The following is a 19,871-nucleotide window of genomic DNA, read 5'->3' as shown; positions in this document are numbered from 1 at the left end:
ACAGTTCAGTATCTTGCAGGCAAGTATACAACACAGTGAAGAGAGAATATTGAATGGCTTTCAGTGAATGATCTGTAGATCTTTCAGGTTCAGTGAATTATTTGGAAGGTGAATATGAAAGATGACTAAGAAAAGCAAGTTTCAATACTATACAGCAATCTACATATGGGAAAGTTCTAAAGAAGTACGCATTTCCATTGGTTGTAGAAAAGTCGTTGAGGTCTACAGATAGGTAACAATATTAAAAAAAAAAAAAAGAAAAAAAAAGGAAACTATAGGATAAGATAAAAAATGTTTCTTTTTCTCTTTCTATAAGCCATGGCCATTTCCAAATCCTACTGAGTGCAAAAAGTTGATTTTTTGTTTCTTTTCCATACACTCCATATATATAAAGCAAAACCATATTTTTTTTTGCCATCTACTGCCAGAAGTTGTGTGGCGCCTATACATTCATTACAGCTACAGGAGTGATGCAAGGTATCGCCTGTTTTGCTAATTGCTGCTTTGTGCTGTCTGTAGGAACGATGGGAGATGGCCTAGCCCTACTTTTAATGTGATGATATAAGATGTTAGAGCTCCTGGGAGATCACAGCTTCACCAGCCATGCAGTATAACTTTTGGACTTGGCTTTAAACTAAGTCAAAATAATGGCAGGATTCTGACTCATGAGCTTGAAATATGTTATTTCTTTCTCACTAAAGTGTTGGGAGAGTTTTCAGTTTCTGAATGTTTTTATTTCTCTTAGTCACTTTTGTTTCAGACTTTCTGAAATATATGTGTCCCATTAAAGCTAACCTTGTCTGAGCTTTGGTCTTGGATTAGAAGCAGAGAAGAAACACATTATCTGCTCTTAAAAGATTTTACTTGTCCACTGGATAGTATCCTCACACCTAAGCCTCTAAGGTTGTATTATCTCAATCAGTGTTACTGCTTTGGAAGAATAAAAACCATGATACATGATGAAGTTTGTACTGCTTCAGGCAATGAAGTAGTGCAAAAAAAAATCATTGTGGTACTTGCAGCAGAAGAAAAAGTCTGTTAAGGCTTGTATTGAGGGTTAGCAGTCCTTAATGACTTTTATATTTCAATGAGAGTGTTACTCAGAGTTTACTGACTGGGTGTGCTGCACTGCTGCTGTTTCTTGCAAGCATTCCTAAAACTCTGCTTAACTGATTTAACTACTGAAATGAAGGGGCCAATTAGCATCACTTTACTAATCCTCTTTATTAACCCATACATTATTCACAGTACACACAAAGTACAAATCATGCTTTGCAGAGTGTTTTGGAAAGGTGAGTTCCTTGCTTTGGAGATTTTAAGCCTCATAATAGACATGAACTTTTTAGGAAAGCCCAAAATGAGCAGATGCTGATTTTGAAAAAGGACATGAGTTTTTTGTTATTATGCCTATATCCTGCTTCAAAATATATTCTGCAGTGTACTAAAAAAAACCCTCCTTTGTTATTTCTGTTATATGTTATCCGCATCCACTGATGTGTCTTCAATTTATGCTTTCAGTGGAGGAAGACACAGAAGAAAGCTCAAGATCTGGTAGAGAGTCTGTGTCCACAGCAAGTGACCAGCCATCCCACTCCTTGGAGAGGCAGATGAATGGAAGCCAGGATAAAGGTGACAGAAGAAAGTCTGGGAAGGAAAAGAAGAAAGATCGAGATAAAGAGAAGGAGAAAATTAAGGCAAAGAAAGGAATGCTGAAAGGCTTAGGAGACATGTTCAGGTAGGTGCTTTGTAATCAAACATAAGAATTAATTATAAAATGAAGCTTCATGTTTTAGTTGCTCATTTATATTGTGACCATTTCCTGAGGCCATATTTTACTATACAAATATGTACGCAATGTATATAGGCTCATCTCTCATAATTTGTAAGTTTATTGGTAGTGTCATGTGAAGGAAGCAGCTCAGAACGGAAGGGAAGCAGTTGGCTAGTAGGCTGAAAGAGCTGTAAGGGAAAAACAAGTTTTAAGCATTCAAGCTGCCTGGTCTTGGAAAGAGCCTTTGGTGATGTCCAAGTAGTGCATGTATGCATTGACAGATCAAACATTTTTGTTTTTTGTTTTCCTCTTATACTGTGCTGTTCCTAATCTCCTACCCAAAACTTGTGTGTTATTAAATCAGGCTTTTTCTTTGCTTTACTATTATGTCCGTTTGCTGCTATGGAGGCATTATGGGAAAGAGACGAATCAGTTTGAAATTGAAAAACAGCATGCTCATCTCCAAGAAAATAGAATCTAAATAAGGTTACGTGCTCTCAGAACCTGCAGGCTGGCGAAAGATTTTTTTTTTTTCAAGCTGCAAAAGATTGGCGAAAGACCTGCTTGTACGGATTTTTTTGGAAATGACTTAAATGTTCTGAAAGGAGCAGACTGCTGAGGGACACCCTGCTGCTCCGAGTACATGGTGAAACATGACAAACACGTTTGGTCACTTGTGGAGTGGGGTGAGACAGTAAGAAAATTGGTCTTTATTTTAGCTAGCTAGGGTAAATAAATATATTTCCAAGACAAAATAGTATCCAGACACTGTTTGTTTTCTTTCATATATGCGGTGGTTCATTATTTAAATTTGAAGTGAGATATTAGTATCATTTTAAAGATTTATTAACAGTGATTCTGCACTGAAAGCATGTAAGTGGAGCTTCAGTTAACTTATTTCCTGTTATATTCTTTATCCTGTAAAACATTAATTGAAATTAGGTTGTTGCTGGTAGCTTCTCAAGAGTTATTCAGTGTCTGTGAATCATATTGCAAAATTTGTTACCTTTATATTTTAAAAAGTTAGAAAATATTGGTTCTATTTAGAAAATGCAAAATAATGTCAGGTTGTTAGGCTGTATGTGCTACGGAATACCAAAATAAAAGAGAGTCCCGCACTTCAGATACCAGGAAAGTGCTTCAACCTGGTCAGACATAAGTCCCACAGCAGTATCCTCATCTTCTGTGTGTTTGCCTGCCTAAATTGAAGTGGAGAGTTTTGCCGTCAGTTAAAATCTTAGAATTTGAGCCTGGGATCTTCATTAAACTGTTCTGTAAGATGTAAACTCCCACAAAATTGGAGTGGAGAGTTGCACTGAAAACTCAATCCCAACATCATTCACTTGAATAGAGGCTTAGAAATATGAAATGCAGAAAGATCTTTCCTTCAATCTTAGCTATTTTTCTACAGCTCCATTTCACGATTCTTTACTTCTGGTATAAATGGCTATCACAATAGAGATGACAGGCAAAACTGAGGCAAATTATACGTGCTAAATTCTGTGGAATGTAAGTAATTTATTGGGTAAAATGAGTGCTATTTCTTGAGTTGCAGTATGACATAGTATCTACAAAGTTGAGCAGCTCCTTGGTACTCAATTTCCTCCTGTGTAACATTCCCAGTACCCAGAGGTCCTGTGAGATAGCTTCTTTCTCCTGCAAGTTTTGATACACAGACAAAGTCGGCAGAGTCCTATCCAAGTAAAGAAGACTTCATGTTCCAGAGAGCTGGGTTGATTCAGGCTCTTCCATTGTTTTCTGCCTTCCAGCACTAGAGCCTGATGTCTAATATTCCCACATAGTTTTGGAAGCTTTAGATGGCAACAAGTGCAAAAGTGGAAATTAATACCATTTTTAATCAGGCACTCCCAGCTAAATATAAAGTAACCTTGCTTGTGTAGTCAATATAAGACATCTGGAATCTTTAATTTGAAAATGATAGTAATTTGATGGATCAGAAAATCTGATGATAGCTTTGTTTTTCACTCTTCATAACAGTCAACATTTCCTTGAGTTATTTTTCCCCCAGGACCACTTCTAAGTGAACTCTACTTTCAGTCTCCTCTTCTTAATTAACATGGGAGCAGTGTCGTTGGCATGCAGTTTGACTCCTCCTGGATCTTTAAATTAGCGTGCACCTTGTCAGCCCACCCAAGAGAGGTGCTCCTGGCAAACAGGAAAATGCTGATTGAAGGAATTAAGCATTATGCCTCATTTCCACTCCTTGCTTAGATTTCCTTTGTTGACATGTTTCTCAATAATGTTTGGGAGATGGGTTTTGTTATGTCTGCAAGATAAACTCCTAATTCTGCCTATTACATGCTTTGTTTTACTATAGATCTGACATATTTCATAGATATCAAATAGTTGGTGAAAGAAGTTGTGCGATAAAAAATAATGATGGCAGTAACATTTAAAATTCAAGCCATGATCAAAGCATAATTGGATGTTTTGGTGCTTTGCAACATTGTGATTTCTTTGTAGCTCTTTTTCTTTTCTTCTTTTTCACTTTTTTTCTTCCATTTCAGTGCTCTTAGCTTTAATCTTTCTTCATTAGATTGTATGGGCAAGAACACTTGTGGGATGGAATTACTGTTAACTGACACTTTATTCCAATGTCTATATTTAGCCAAGGGGCTTTTTATTGCCTATATGAAAACTGACAGCTCATAAAATGCAGCCTACATAATGTATAAAAATAAGGTTGCTTGCTGTCAGTTAAAATCATAGGATTTGGTACTGGAATCTTCATTAAACTGTTGTGTAAGATGCAAACTCCCACTAGAGAATCCTAGGTTACATTTATCCTTCAGCATCTATTCATCATTTCCAAGAAATCCCCTGACGATTCAGATAGCACGTTAAAATCATAAGTAAATCTTTTAAATACTTACATTGTTTTACTGCTTTTATCGAACAGAATAAAGAGACTAGACGTGACTGTGAACAAGAACTGTGAAATGCAAGGTGCAGTCTGCAGGGCTCTTGCATGCAGAGCTCCCGTTATTTCCAAAGGACCTTCACTCACACTAGGCTGTGGACAGTCTGAAAGTTCACCCTTCTCACTGTGAAATACATCTGTCTGAGTATATGTGTATTTCTTTTTTTCAAATTGACATTTTAGGACAGAGCAGACTAATACAAATTTGTCATTTGGCTTAAAAGTCTCTCTTTCTGTACACAGATAAATACAGGGTATAAGTAAACTTAGAAAAGTGTTGAACAAAGGCACTGGTCTTTGGAATAAATGCTGACACATGAGCTTTGGTGCTGCTTGTGGGTGCTGCAGAGCTCGCTTATACCAGAACGTTTTACCTAAAGGGTTGTATCATTCGCATGTCTTTCTTATCCCTTCAATGGCGTCTTGTGCTATATCCTGTGGCTTTAATCACATGTAGGGAAAAGGTGGTGCTGTTCCTCCTTCTCCATTGCTGACATTTAAGGGGTGCCTCGATGGCCACTGCCAGCTGAGGAAAGTTTTTTGGAAGCTGATCTGCTATTCTGCTGGGTTTTGTGTTTTGCTACTAAGAAGCCTTGAATGGACGCATGTTTTGACATAAGAAGATTATAAAAATTGTATGCTTCTCTAAGTGCAATCTAAAATGTATATTTATGCATTTCTAGTTCTGATTTTATTTTTAGTAGAGATTTTGCTGCTTGATAAAATGAACCTGACAAAAACAGTGAGCTGATAAATAAGTCATTGTAGTGCTGCCCAGGAAGAAGGCTTCACGTGTTTCTCACACTGCACCCATCATTAGTGCTGATAGGGATACTTTGGTTTGATGGACTTCTACTTGTGAGATTCTTTGGCATTCCTCTGCTAAGAGGGAAAATTATATATGCCTACTTCTTTTCCCTCCTCTTGGCCCAGTCACATACAGGGTATTTTCATTTATGAAAATGAGGGCTCTCAAAACGTGAAATAGAGAGATATGAAATTGTTCTTAGTTTCTAGATTTCGGTACTCTGCTGTGGTACATCTTACCACTTAAGATCCCTATATTTCATCCATGTTTATTCCCAGGGTACAAGCTTGGATATAGTTCTTAGATGAGTTAATGGATGGTTGAAGTGAGAGATCATAGATGGATGAAGTGGTAGCTCAGCCTCTTCCCCCAGCTTCCTTAAGTCATGTGTAATTTTCTCTGTGATTGCCCTGAGCCATGGTTCTGTTATGCAGTGACTTCACATGACTGTCGCCTTTTTTAGAGTTTATTTTGATCTCAAGGAAGTTGACAGCAAAACTCTCATTGGAGTGTTTATATGGGAGAACTCTCATTTTATAACAAAAGAATCATGTTCAACAAGTGGTCAGTGTCAGGCAAGGATATGACTGAAGAACAACATCTTTTAGAAGAAACTAAACTGTTAATGTGTTGGGATTAAGGACAGAAAAAAAGCAGCTTTAGGTTTCTGTAGTAGAGCAGGCCAAGCTATGCAACCATGTCTTGTTGGAAACACAGTTATTGGAGGGATAGTCACAGCATGATAAGAAAAATGTGCTGAAACAAATAGAAATCAACATGGGGTAAAAATGGATTTGCAAATACAAAAAGATGTGTTTGAGTTTGTGTGCGCAACTGCTGAGGAGAAGTAAACATGCTGAGAGGACATACCCACTGTGTCCTAACCTTGAGTCTAGGCAAGAAAATACTTCCTTTGGTTTTGGAGGTTTTTATGAAATCAATTTAATGTAATTTTGAAGCAATTGGGGATAAGTAGGTTATATGAAATAAATACATTTTCTACTGCAGAAATTAATATTTCAGTCTCACATAAACCTACCTTTTCAATGGGAAACGTAAGCATTGTGTGTGGAAGTTTGTGGAACAAGACAATATGCTTAAGATTAATCAGTGCCTCGGTCTTTGTAGCATTGGGGACTGTATTTCAAGATCTGGCCTGTAATGTTGAGAGAAATGTAAAGCTGTAATGTACAGAGCCTGATCTTTGATTCGCTCTTGACTGTTGTAGAGTACAGGTGGGTAAATCAATGCACTGGATAGCCAATGTAAATGTAATATTCCCAAATTACCATTAAAATCTAATCCTACAATTACATTTAAAATGATTACTAGGAGCCTTGTAGTATTGTTTCTTCCAGTTCTGAGAGAGGAAATAGATAATTTAGTTTGAAACCTTGTTTAGCTGAAATCAGATATACTGTTGTCTTTTTTTTTCCACCTCCCTTCCCCCCCCCCCCACAGCTGCTTCCAGGGTGCACCGAACATGTCCAGATTCATAAACATATTATTTGTAGCTTTGAATTACACATTTCAACCACATTAGCCATCTGAGACCTCTGACTGGACATTTGGGAGAATAACATACACAGATTACTGCTGCTTGTTACATGGCTTCCTGCTTGTATTGCCTACTCTGTTTTTCATTTAAGATTTCTCACCGTAATGTCGGTGAAGAGATGAAAAGCAAATCACAAGGGTTATATCATTGATTTAGTAATTACCTTCTTTTTCTTTCATTTAATAACAACCTTCAGACTTTTAAGCAGGCACATGACATAAAGGTGTCTGAGTTGTGTAAAATACTGCTGAAGCATATCCCAGTCAACAAAACGGGCAAATACCTGAGACTCAGTAAAATAAAATCCATGGTCTGATTCTCGTCATTCAGTAGCTTAAGAAGCAGCAATAATGGCATTTTCCTTGGAGAGCATGACTAATAGGACTTTGTATCAGTGAATGACACTTACTGATATATGGACTTAATGGAAAACATGGGAACGAGTTCCAAAACTTAGAAACTTTTTTTAGCGCTTTGTTCGTGGCACAAAATGCAATAAATCTTCAATCTGAGAACAGTGAAAAAGAGGTTAAACACCTGTTTGTCATATCATTTCAAACTTCAAAGATTGTTGCCAGCACCCTGAATTGCACCTGGATCGCTAATACCTGTCTGAGAACGTCACCAGCAGCTTGCCCTGCTTATGGTGAGCGTGCCATCCCAAAAGCTGAGCTGGGCCAGTTCTCAGCTAAATGGAGTTTGGGACATTTGTGCTCTGTTTTTGGCCTGCTCCACTACTATGAGCCAGCTGGCATAACTAAAGTTAGGTCCACATCTGGTTCATCTCTTCTGCTACCAGCTAGGAAACATGCGGTCCGCGGGAGTCCTAGACACGGGGCGTAAGCATGGTGCCATTTCGCGTTTCAGGGGGAGCCCAGTCCTCTTTCTGGTTGCCAGGTGGACGCTGTTAGTGACCTAGCTCCTTGTTTTACGCTACTCTGGGCTAGTTTGTTCTGATCCGTTTTCAAGTTTCAACCAGCCACCGGGACGCACAGAATCAGAAAAGTCTTTCAAATGGAATCAGCCATGCAGCAAATTGTCACCTTTGATGCAGACAATTATCCAGGACTCTCATAAATGTCTTTCAAAGCATCTTCATATTCTTCACTTCCTTCTTTCCAATTAAAAAGAAATAAGGGCCTGAAGGAGATAAGCTGGATTGAAAATAGCTTTTCTTTTTGGAAAGGCAAGCAACGTACCATTCTCCTTCTCCTCACTTTTTGTATTCCCTGTTTTCTTCTGGTTGCTGTAATCAGTTGTTTTGAGGAAAATTGTGTTCCATTGCTGGCATCCCGAAACCCCAGGCATTACACTTATTTATGACTAAGATGTAACTGGGGGTGGGGATAATAGTTGAATGGCAAATGCTTATTGCTAAACCAAACAACTTCACATAATCTGTCAGGGATTTAAGGAATGCAGCTTCGTTAAGTGGTTAGTAAACTCTGTGACTTTTAAATGAAACACAGAAAGCAATGGTATGCAATTGTGAGAGATGGATTTGAAATGAGAGGTTAACATAATCGTATGTGTCACTCTGACAGGAAACAGTGCTTTCTTATATGTATTCTTAACATTGGATTTTCCCAGAGTAAATCTTGAACTTGTAAATCTGATGGGGGTATGTTGTGTGTTTTTTAATTTGAATAGAATCAGGGCTTTTGTTTCTAACATCCAGAAATAAGTGTCAGGATGACCCGTTACTAGAAACGAGTTCATAGTAGCTGCTAACGTATTCTTCCAGTATTCTCCCTTTGCTTGTCAGTGAGTTTAAATAGGGAACCTTTGATATCTATGGCGCAGCATCTGACTGCAAAGCAAGCGCGCGAGGTGCGGAGCGTGACAGCCGAGCCTTCCCAGAGCCTTCCTGACTCTCTCGAACGCTTCTTTTCCAGACCGGGCGTATGAATATAGAATGCAAGTGTCAGGGATGACACCTACTTTATAATCGCCGTAAAGCAAGCCTTTTCACAGAAGGATTTGTTGACAGTTCAGAGATTCAAAGTCAATTTCAGTTTCAGCTTGTGTAGAAATAGGATTTTTTCCCCCACCTGATGTGATAATTGAAGACTACTAACTAGTCAGTGGGTTAGTCCCTAGCAAAGTATGGTAAATAAATACTGTCTGGAGAAGCGAAGGTTCTGTTAGATGAAAAGCTCTGTAAATGATGCTTGTTTCAGTATCTGTTGGAAATATTCTTTGGAGATTTAATTTACTACTGATAGCACTTGTATATTGGTGTACTTTACAGATGCTTTGTTTATAGATCTTACATGTTTAAAGCTGTCTTCTTTGAAAATCTTTCTTAAAAACAGGAATAGGAATGCTTTTCTAGAAGAAAATTATTGCAACTTAATATATTTTTACAGCAGAACATGTCAGAGGCTATTATGTCAAAGTTACCTGAGCCACTTAAGTTGGCAGCTGCAGGAGACATGATCCTTTGCTAAGAGACAGAGCTCCTACTTACTGTTGCATTTCACTTCTCATGAGCAATGATCTGTATTCATGATGCGTTGGAAAGCTGATGCCTGTGTTAGGATTTCTGTGTGTCTTATTGTTGTGCAGTGAAATGATAATTAAAGGCAGAGTTATAAAACACTTCAATGAAAATGGCAAAATAGGTATAAGCCAGTATGATTTCTGGAATGGCATCTACAGGGTAACTAGAAATATTCTGTGAACCCCTGAGTTTCCCTGAATGTAATAAGAAAATAGTAGGTAAAAGGCATTTGACTCAGAGGACTTATTTCGGCTTTTAAGTTGTTGGTGTTGGTGTTGTTTTTAACAAAGTCACAAACTAAAAAAAAAAAAAAAAGAAAATAGAAACAAAAGTTTTATAGAAAGAATAAGACAGAAGGTGATATTGGAAACAAAATGCCCACTGGATGATGTGTGGCTTTCCTCTACTTTGAATCCTTTGATCAGTTCTGGATACCTAAGGGGGGGGGGGGGAGTAGTAAAAAATGAATAGAATTAGAAGCAACTGAACAGATATCAAAAATTAGAATAGTAGACTCATAGAATGATATAGGTTCGAAGGTTCCTCTGTTTAGTCCAACCCCTGCTCACAGCAGGCCAACTTCAACATTTTATCAGGTTGCAGAGGGTCGTGTCCAGCTGAGTTTTGGGTCCATCCAAGGATGGACATTCTGCAGCCTCTCTCAGTAACCATTCCATGGCTTAACCGTAGTCCTCATGAAGAGTATTTGTCCTATGTAAGAGGAAATATGGATAAGATATTTTGAATAATCACTGGTACAAAAAAATCTAAATCAATTAGCATCTACTTATCCTTCATGTGTAACAAAAACATGTGTGTTCAATGAGATTGTCATTCAAAAAGTTTAAATTTTAAGGATTTTCGTGTTGCATAATTATCTGAGGGACTTCCTGCCCTCACACTTCCTTGAACACCAAGCATATAGGAGGTAACACTGCTGAGCATTTGTGCTTGTGACTGCGAGCCACCCAGTGTGTGCTAAGTGTGAAGGGAGAAATTATCTGTAAGCAGGATATTTTACTGTGTTTCCATGCATCTGCCTTTAAAGCTTCTCGGACTGGCAGCTATTAGGTTACCAAGCTTGACTGGCTGTTCTGAAACCAAATGGCACCTGATGTGATCCACTGAGCTAGAAAAGATTATGATTTTCTTTGGAGCTGAGGGAGAAAACCAGATACAGATATCTTTTTACTATTTTACTCTACACCAGAAAATGCCACCTGATTTGCAATTACAAACATAAAATTTGTGTTGCATTAATGCTGGTGTTGTTCATTTTCATCTCAAACCACGGCTGCCAAATAAAACCACTAGAATTTGCAGTTCATGCAGTCACAGAGGAAGGTAATTTATATTGCTTTTGGAGGGGGAGCGGGTGTTATTTTAATTCTTGTCATGTTCAGCAGATTCTATAGAGCTTAACATAAGAAGATAAGAATGCAGTCATAGCAAGCTGAAGTACACCCGTAAGTCCCTGTACCCTAATATCTTGTCTCTGACAGTGGTCAGTAGCAGGTATCAAGGGCAGAGCACTCGAGCAGGGTAGCCATATAGTGCTTCTTCCCTGATCTATTTTCCAGGCATCCGGTGATCTGCAGCTCAAGGATTCCTTGAGACAATGATGGTGCCTTTGTGTTCAGGTAGAAAATATGGTGTGCAGATTGTGTCCTTAGCAATTTATCCTTTTGCTGATAGTTCGATACGTATTTACCTAATTCCTAATGCAGTGTATCATACACAAAATTTTCTTTCGAAGATCGTGTAGTTACCTTTGTATCAAGGGACTGGTTTTACATCACCAGTGTGCAGACCTGATTGGAATGCACTGCAGTAGATCTGACTTGTTATATGTCAGTATTTTATGGCACTCAGGTAAGTATGTTTGCAAAGCAGCTGTAAACCTTTTTGATGTGCAATAACACTTCAGTAGTTAATGTAGTGTTCTACTGCGTATTAACTTTTACTGATTCTGTGCAAACTTACAATAAGCAGGAGTGCAAGAAAAGGCTGTCAATGTTTGTAAAATAGACCCTGCTGGAATGCATTTATTTCATGAACTAGCTTTACAGTATATGTTTGGCTAGCTGATGATGGGACTAAGAGTAAATCTTGAAATGTTTGCTGCACCAGAAGATAAATTCATAGTTTCTACAAATTCTAACACCTTTTTCAGGACTTTGTTGATATTAGTCTTGTTGCTCCTAGTCCTAAAAGGAAAAAGAACAGTAGTATGTTTTCATGCAGCTACTGGATGGTCTTAACTGTTTTCAACAAGTATAATAGCATACTAGTCATACGGCTAATTTAAAGGGCTTCTATTATATGTTGAAAGTATGTTGGCAATGCTGAATTGGTAGGGAAATTCCCTGTTAGGAATAATTAGTTCTGCAGTAGATGTATTAATTTTATAGACCTTGCTTTGTCAGGGAGATAGTAAAAATTAAATTTGCAGAAAGTTGGTCCTTATATTATTTGTGGTTGCAATATAGAAATCCCCAGGACTTTGGCAAGTTATTTAAGCTTTCAAGAACAACTGTTTTCTCTTCGAAAAAATGGGATAGTACCTTGTTCTTTGAGTGATTTGATGTCCTGTAGCATTTCCTGCGTTGTAGAAATACAACATATTTGTATGCTAAAAACATATGTTATCTACAGCTTCCTAATGCTTGTGATGAGTTTAGTTTGGAAGATGGCTGTGATTTCTGGATGACTGAAAATATATGTAGATTTCCTTTTTCCTGTTATGCTATTTTAGCTAGTACTCAATAAGAAAATATCTAATCAGAAGCAAAGTTTATGGATTAGCTCTGTAAAGTTCTGCAAAAGAGGATTTAATAAAAAACTGCATCGAGAATCTTAGCTGTATCAGCATTTTTGAGTACCACAATAATGAATGTAGTACATTTTTATACCGATTGCAAGTGCTTCTAGCATATTCAACACCAGGTGTGCCAGCAGTATTTAGAATGCAAGTTGAATTGCTATTATGCATTTCAACAGCAACATATCACAAATAAATCTCAAAATATTTCACAATATTTTTATAGATACTATCTTTGTCTTTAACCCATAGTGTTAAAATCCTAAAATTCAGAATGCAGCATACTGCTACAAGCAGGAGTTTCAGATTTGATGTTACAGTTAAAACATTTATTTTCTCTGATGTTGCTGAGCAAGTAATGATACCAGCAGTGTTACCTTCTGTAACTGGTAGGAATCCTGGTGATGTCTGTGGAATTCCCAATATTTTGCTAATTCTGTTTGCCTTTTATGACTGCAAAAGTAAGAAAACCACTTGTGTAAGATAAAAAACTGTGTCGCAGGAGCTGAAGATCTTTGATGTCAAGATTGGGTTTCTTTTAAGTATCAACTGTCTGGTTTTCTCAGTAAAATATAGGCCCAGTCGCACACTTCCTATAGTGTCTGAGCATATAAGAATGAGAACAGAAGTGTTAGTGTTTATGGGCCTGGTCCCAGTCTGAGATCTGCCGTGTTAGGAGCTTATTTACCTTGTGGCTGGAACCTAAACCTCCCACACATCTTTTGCCTTTTGTTAGTACAGCGCAAATCTTGGTTTGTACACATGGTCTGCAGTAACTCTTGGCTCCCAGATTGGCACTGAAATAGCCAGCGGTGTAAATCACTACTGATACAGTTATTTCAACTGGAGTTACCATGAGGGCAGCTCAAGCTCTGACTCCCAGCAGCTCCAGGATGCTGGGAGTCTCCTGGGCTCAAGGTGGCTCTGGGCAAACCCTGGGCCAGCTGCTGCGGGGACTGTCTGCCAAATCCACTTCCCCATGATGACCCACCTGCGTCTCGCTGCATCCACTCCGCAGAGAAGTTTTGTTCCCTTGGTGCTGCTGCAATGCAAAATCTCAGTCTTCATTTTCCACTCAGAAGATGCTGCATGAACTAAATTTTTGTGCTGTGGGGCAGGATGTCAGCTGATAGTACAGACATAACTGTGTGAAGTCAACAGCAGCATAGTAATTTATACCAACCAGAGGCTTGGCTCAGGCTGGGCCCTATGATTTAATCCCGTTTATAAATTTTAAAACACATTGTAGCTTTTATTCTTTGTCCTCTGTTTTTATGACAATGTAGATTCAGGGGCATTCAATGTAACTTAATTTAGTTGTGCTCCAGAGCACCTTGTAAAAGTATCCCATGAGCAGTATTTTTAATAGTTTTTCAATTAAAGTTTATTTTTTTTATCCCCAAAGAGACTTAAGTGACACAGTGGAACCCAGAATGAGACAGGAAATTCTAAAATGCAACCTGCAGCCGCCTTCGCTCAGGTATTGCGGCTCAGCAATGGGAACTGGCTTTCTCTGATGTTGACATCCTCTACGGGTACAACAGCAGCTGCGCACATGTCCAGGGATTTGGGGGGGTTTTGGTTAGACGTGTCCCTCGGGCTCCTGGAATATTGTCTGTTTTTCTCTGTTGGAAAATGTTCGTGCCTTCCTTACCTCCTAGTGAGTGTAAATATGTGAATGAGACTGAAGATGTAACGACACATCACATCTTGCTTAATTTACCCTACAGAAGTTATTTTCTAGGTAATGTATATCAACAAAGATTTTCAGTAATTGACAGAAAAAGTGCTGACTGACATATTAACTTCTCTAGATAATGAGATCTGTAGGGAAGTTTTAATCTTTGGAAGGTTCCAGATGAACTGTCAGTAGTTTTATTAACTTTTTGTGTATCTGTGTTAACATTTGCAGATTTTCTACAGTTTAATTGCAAGGCTGTGAGACTCAGTAATGTTACTGCAATTTCCCGGTTTAACTAGCCAGTGTGTAACATTTGAGTCCTCATTTCTTTGCCTGTTGCATGTTTCATAACTTTCTTCTTGTAGCTCACGTTTACGTGTAAGGTATGCCATGCTCATATATATGCAAGCAAGCATTTCGGTTGTAAAACGGAATTATGAAGACTCTTCATAGTGCTAAGTGCTTTTCTTCCTTTTCTGCTAGGAAAATGTTGAAGCAAATTTCCTTTGCAACTTTTTTTTTTTTTGTCTTCTCTTGAGTGCCAGTAAAATGGATTTTTTTTTTTTTAATGTTTCATTAGCGTTTCTTATAAGGTCTGCCTTTAGACCAGTACCCATTTTCTAAATTGTGCTTCTGCAGGGTTGGAAAAAATCATGGTAACCAGATGCAGTATTTGTCTCTGGCCTGGCAAAGTGTTAGTTTAACAAAAGAAGCTAATAGAAATGTTCAAATTGACCCTTCTCATCATTTGGACTTCTTGGAGCTCAATCAATCTCTCATTATTATCAGAGTTATTCACACAGAGGCAGAAGTGCTACTATTTCTCATAATCAGCCCTTGAGCCAGATGTAATTTGCAATTTTGTAGCATTGTATTTTGAAACAATAATGCATTAAAATGAACAGAGCAGGAATTAGAAGTATAGTTGTCAAGAGAACACACTGAAGAGTAGCCATGGTTTAAACGGTCTCTGTAAGCACTCTTAGTGGACACTGGTAATTAAAGGCATACAATGTAGTATTATTAATACCTAAATTGGTCCACAATTTTTAAACTAATCTGTAGAGCGTAACCAATGCAACAATAGAAACGTGACCATCTTGGTGTGCATGTTTGCAGGCGAGGCCGTGCAGTTGTCAGGTGCGGTGGGTTTGCTGAGGTTCTGCGACCTGCCGAGCACAATGTGAACAAAAGGGAGCTGCCTGTCTTGGCACGCAGTACACTTGGGAAGGAACGTTTCACCCAGATTCAGAAGAGAAAAATTGCTTGCATTTTAGAAAAATAGCTACATTGTACTTTAGATTCAAATATAATCAGGCACCTGTGAATACTAGGCTGCTGTTGATGCTTAGAATTTAGGATTTTTTTTATCCTTATGTAGTATTACATATTGCAGAGTAGAGGGTTGTGCATCTGCTTTTATGTATGTAGTCTGGGAAAGATGAGTTGAAATACTGGAGGTCTTCGCTCAGACTTCTTTGGGAGCCTGCTTTACTTTGTAAGTGAAACCTAACTGGGTTTATTTTTTTGTACTTTCTATTTACGGTTTTTCAATTATTGTTTTAACATCTTACTGCTCAGAACTCCTAGTATTGAATTACCTAACAAAGAATTGCAGTCTTGATTAGAGAATACTGTCTGAGAGAGGGGGACAGGAGCATTTGTAAGTACATTAAATGACAGTAATGAAAGGATATGTTGTCCATTAAGATTACATTATCCATTAAAAGACTGAATTAGCTTGGTTCTATCACATGTATGAGCTACTTTCTTCAATGACAAATAGCACACACTTAGTGTATCAAATCTAATCTTGGGCAAGAAAATTTATGTGGTCAAATAATTGTTCTCTTTTTTGAATATGTGCACAATACTAAAAAGTTCCTGCCACGCAAGCAGACTTCAGAATGCTTAGACTGTTATGACATTTCCATTAAAATATCATGTACTACTACTGTGGTTGCTCCCATCATTTATGATTGCTAACGTAGTTGTATTTGAACAGGCGCTCACGCTCTCATTCCTGATTCTTTCAGGGATGCCACAATCCACTGTTTAACAGGTTTTGGCTCACCACCATGCAAATGAGTTATTTATGGTGACTTCTAGTGGTATTGCTTACCGAGTTGGTTTGGCCATACAAGAGAAGACTTTCTTGTTACTGTTTCCTGCCTTGCTGGTATCTTTCAAACATTAACATTGTAAAATTATCCCCACTTCCTTGGACCTTCTCAGACTGTTCTTAAACTACATTAGTTTGGATTAGTTGTTAATTTATTTTTTTTGCTTCTGATCTTTGTGAATGTTTTTATCATTTATTAGAGCTGTCAATGGCTCCAACTAGTTTTAGACAGTTAGGAAAAGCAATGAAAGAAGATTATGTTCTGTTTAGCAATTTGCAGACAGATGGTCTCCCCGTAAAAGAAATCTGTTTTTAAAAGTTCTGTCATTTTATGCTGGAAGTAAATATTACAAATGTATAAGTTGTGAAAAGAGAGTGACTTGGTGTGAATAATATTCTGCCTGTTGTGTCATGCCTTTCAGGAAATGTTATCAAAACTGTTTATGAAAATAATTGAATGAAACCTCATGACATGTCTTTTGGTTTGGCATTATACCCGTTTTCTATGAAGTTGGGATATTGAATCACAAAGACAGGCAGATTAAGCTTCAGTGGTTGGAAACAGTTACCAATCCCATACGTTGTTTCCACTTTTTTCCGGGAAGTTGTTGTCTGAGTTGCCTGTAATGTTGCACATGAAGGGTTGCAATTTATGTGCTGTCCTAACTGTTGATTTTAGGTAGCTTTAGTTCACTGAGCTGTGCCATTCTGTACCTGAATGGTGCTGAAAATGGTTTTTAATGTTTGGAAAGTGAGGCTGAGGATGTTGAGAGAAAGTGTGTAAATGTGCAATATGAATACAATGTCACAGAACAGCTTCACCTGCTTTTCAGGACTCGTTCACACAGTGTCGTTGGAGGGGGGTGGTAACTGCGACTGATAAGTACTTCGATCATCCCGGTTTTGATCTGTGTTCCTGACTGAGCACAGGAGTTGTGGAAACCCGTAAAAAAGCTGAGAATAAATCTCATAGCTGTATTTTGCATTGATTGCAAGTCAGTGATTGCAGTGCAGATCCTGGCACTGATCTGGCCTTGCTTTAACTCCAGAAGAGTAACCCCTGAATTCTGGTTGGGAGAACACACTGACTCAGATGTGTCTTAGGACCTTAAATAAATAAATAAATAAATCACATTACTGCTTGAAGGACCATCCACAAGTGTATCTCTCCAGAGGTATTCTCCATTTCTGTGAGTTACCTGTGTTCTTGTGCAGTGCCCCTTTCTTCGTATGGGACACCAGGGTTCTCCAGGAACCCTGTTTTCAGGGCCTATTCTGCTGAGCATTGCACCAAAAGGTTTGCTTCTTTGTCAGTTTTAACATAGGCAAGGAAACCTGGGGAAAATGAAAAGTTATAGATGTCCATTTCAACTATCCACACAATCCAGGCTCCTTTGGCCTCCCTGCTGCTGCCTGGGTATTGGGGTTTCCACATCATCTCAAGGCAATGATGCTGTTGAGTCATTCCGGCTTCCTTTATCCTCCTTCCTAACACTGGCATTTGAGCTACTAGTTTGATTAGATGTGATAACTGTCTGTTTCTAGAAATATACTGCAAATATGTAAATCTTTTCTCTTGAAAGCAGATTTTTAAAAATAGCACTTGCACAATTTTGCTAAAGCACAAAAGGCTTATAAACCCTCAAGTCATCACTAACCAGGATGATTTTTGTATGTGCTCCATGTTGAATGCTTATTAAATATCATTTTAGCAATGAATGTTGTTGTGTGTCAGAATAATATTTTGAAATATAACTCTTACGATTTTGCTGATACAGCAGGGTGAAAAACATTACATAAGTCCTTACAAAATCCTTTAATTAGTGTTAGGTTGTGTGTGTATGTGTGTGTGTGTTTTGTGTGTGTGTTTATACTGTTGCTACTATTGGGAGAAGAGGATGCCTTGAAGACAGAAAACATTGATAGAATAGCTCAAGACACTTACCATTTGTTAATTATTAATGACAGTCTTTTTTCTATTAAGGAACATAATACTACTGAACTTCTGTCTCAATCAATTCTTGTGTTTTTTCATTAATCAACTAATGCATGTTTCTTCTGTAGCCCTTTAATGAAATATGTGGATGATTTGGCAGACGACAATGATCTCATCAGTAACGCATCAGAGTAAAATCCATTTAGCAGATGATATGCATATTATTTTTGTTATATCAAAGATGCTGATATATATTCTTTCAAAGCTTTTGAAAGCTTTTTTTTTTTGGAAGCTTTTTTTGATAGAAACTGTGGAATTTGATAGAAAATGTGGAATTTTGGTTGCTACCACCCATACATCCTCCTTTCTTCATTTGTTGTATCTGTATATTTATTTAAGCTAAATCATATACATTATGCTTCATCTAACATATTTCATGTGTATTATACGTGTATATTATATTTATATTGTAGCTTGAGCATGTTCTTTAAATGTACTGTTGCACTACAAGCAGTTTTCTTCTCTGTTTAGTCTCGCACTGCTCAGTCGCTCTGATGCACTGGCCCAGAGGCACTGAAGTCACTTTCTCTTCTGTCCCCTTCCATTGGATAGGGTAGGTTTGGATGCAGCCACGTGAGAGCTGATGACAGTCATTCAAGCAAGTAAGCTTGAAAATAAGCCAGCTAGCGACTGACAGAGGGGTTTTGATTAGATTATCCACAAAATTCATAGGATTTTCCTACTTTAGGGTCAAGGTTCATGCATATAGGTCTCTGTTCTCATCTTTTTTATTAATAATAACACAAAAATTAGTAACATGAGTTCTGAAGATAGTTCTTTCCTCTAATGTGACTTGGCTATTATATTCTAAAGATGATGATTTTTTAAAAATGGTCCTCTTACGTTTTTTTAATTGCTTCACTTACTATGATTGCTGTTGTTGGGTGAATTTGAGGATTAAGACTGTGGATCTGTGAATTTGACTTTGAGCATTTACAGTTATCTTGAAACTTTCTCTAACCCTTAATGTAAAAGGAGAATTAAGAAGCTATAAATTAAGTAGAACCCTGGAGTATCTTGGCAATTAGAGTGAACAGGATTTCAGCTGCTCTCCTTCATCAATTTCTCACACTCTTGGATAGACAGGGTGTTTTTAATTTACAGCCTGTATTTCAATTAGTCATAGAAGTTTTTTTCTTGAAGTTTTTTCTTAAACAGTTACAGAATAACATTTTTTTTAGCTAGACTTTTTGTAACAGGGTGCATATGAGACAGCTACTGAATAAAACAGCTCTTAAGTGAGATCACGTCTTTCCTCTACTTATTAATATTACCATTATAAAGAGAGTATTATTTAGCCATATGTGTATGCATCCTCAAAAAGAGTATTAAGCTATGCCTAGGAAAGAATATGTTTATAAATAGATAATGTTTTTAATTATTTGGGGTTTGGAGGAAGCTTTGCATTTTCCCTTTGATCTTTATTTTCCAACATGAGTAATAATATTCTCTGATATTCTTTCAAGAATTCAGACCGGGGGACATGGTGGTCCTAGTTTATAATAGTGCTAGGGTTGCACCTGCTCCACAGGATTTGATGTAGCATGAGTTGTACTTGCTCAGGGGAAAGCTTTAGCAACAGAACTTGTTTTGGTATAAATAGGTTAACTTTGTCAGAATAGTGTAGACAACTTGAGCGCTGTTGCTCTGAGAGATTGAAGTACATGACG

The 19,871-nt window shown here is 37.8% G+C and overlaps 1 protein-coding gene across 11 annotated transcripts in view; it reads left to right on the top strand.

Annotated features, from left to right (window-relative positions):
- The window catches only part of PARD3 (par-3 family cell polarity regulator), a 477,274-nt gene that overhangs the window by 331,406 nt on the left and 125,997 nt on the right, over window positions 1-19,871 (top strand). For all 11 annotated transcript variants that reach the window (XM_067291891.1, XM_067291889.1, XM_067291888.1 and 8 more), the window contains one exon: window positions 1,519-1,735. In XM_067291891.1, coding sequence (XP_067147992.1) covers window positions 1,519-1,735 — 217 coding nt within the window. The remainder of the gene's footprint in view (window positions 1-1,518; window positions 1,736-19,871) is intronic.

This window comes from Apteryx mantelli, chromosome 2 (genome assembly GCF_036417845.1).
Source record: "Apteryx mantelli isolate bAptMan1 chromosome 2, bAptMan1.hap1, whole genome shotgun sequence".
In the NCBI taxonomy this organism is placed as follows: Eukaryota; Metazoa; Chordata; class Aves; order Apterygiformes; family Apterygidae; genus Apteryx; species Apteryx mantelli.
This window is presented reverse-complemented; position numbering and strand designations above follow the sequence as displayed.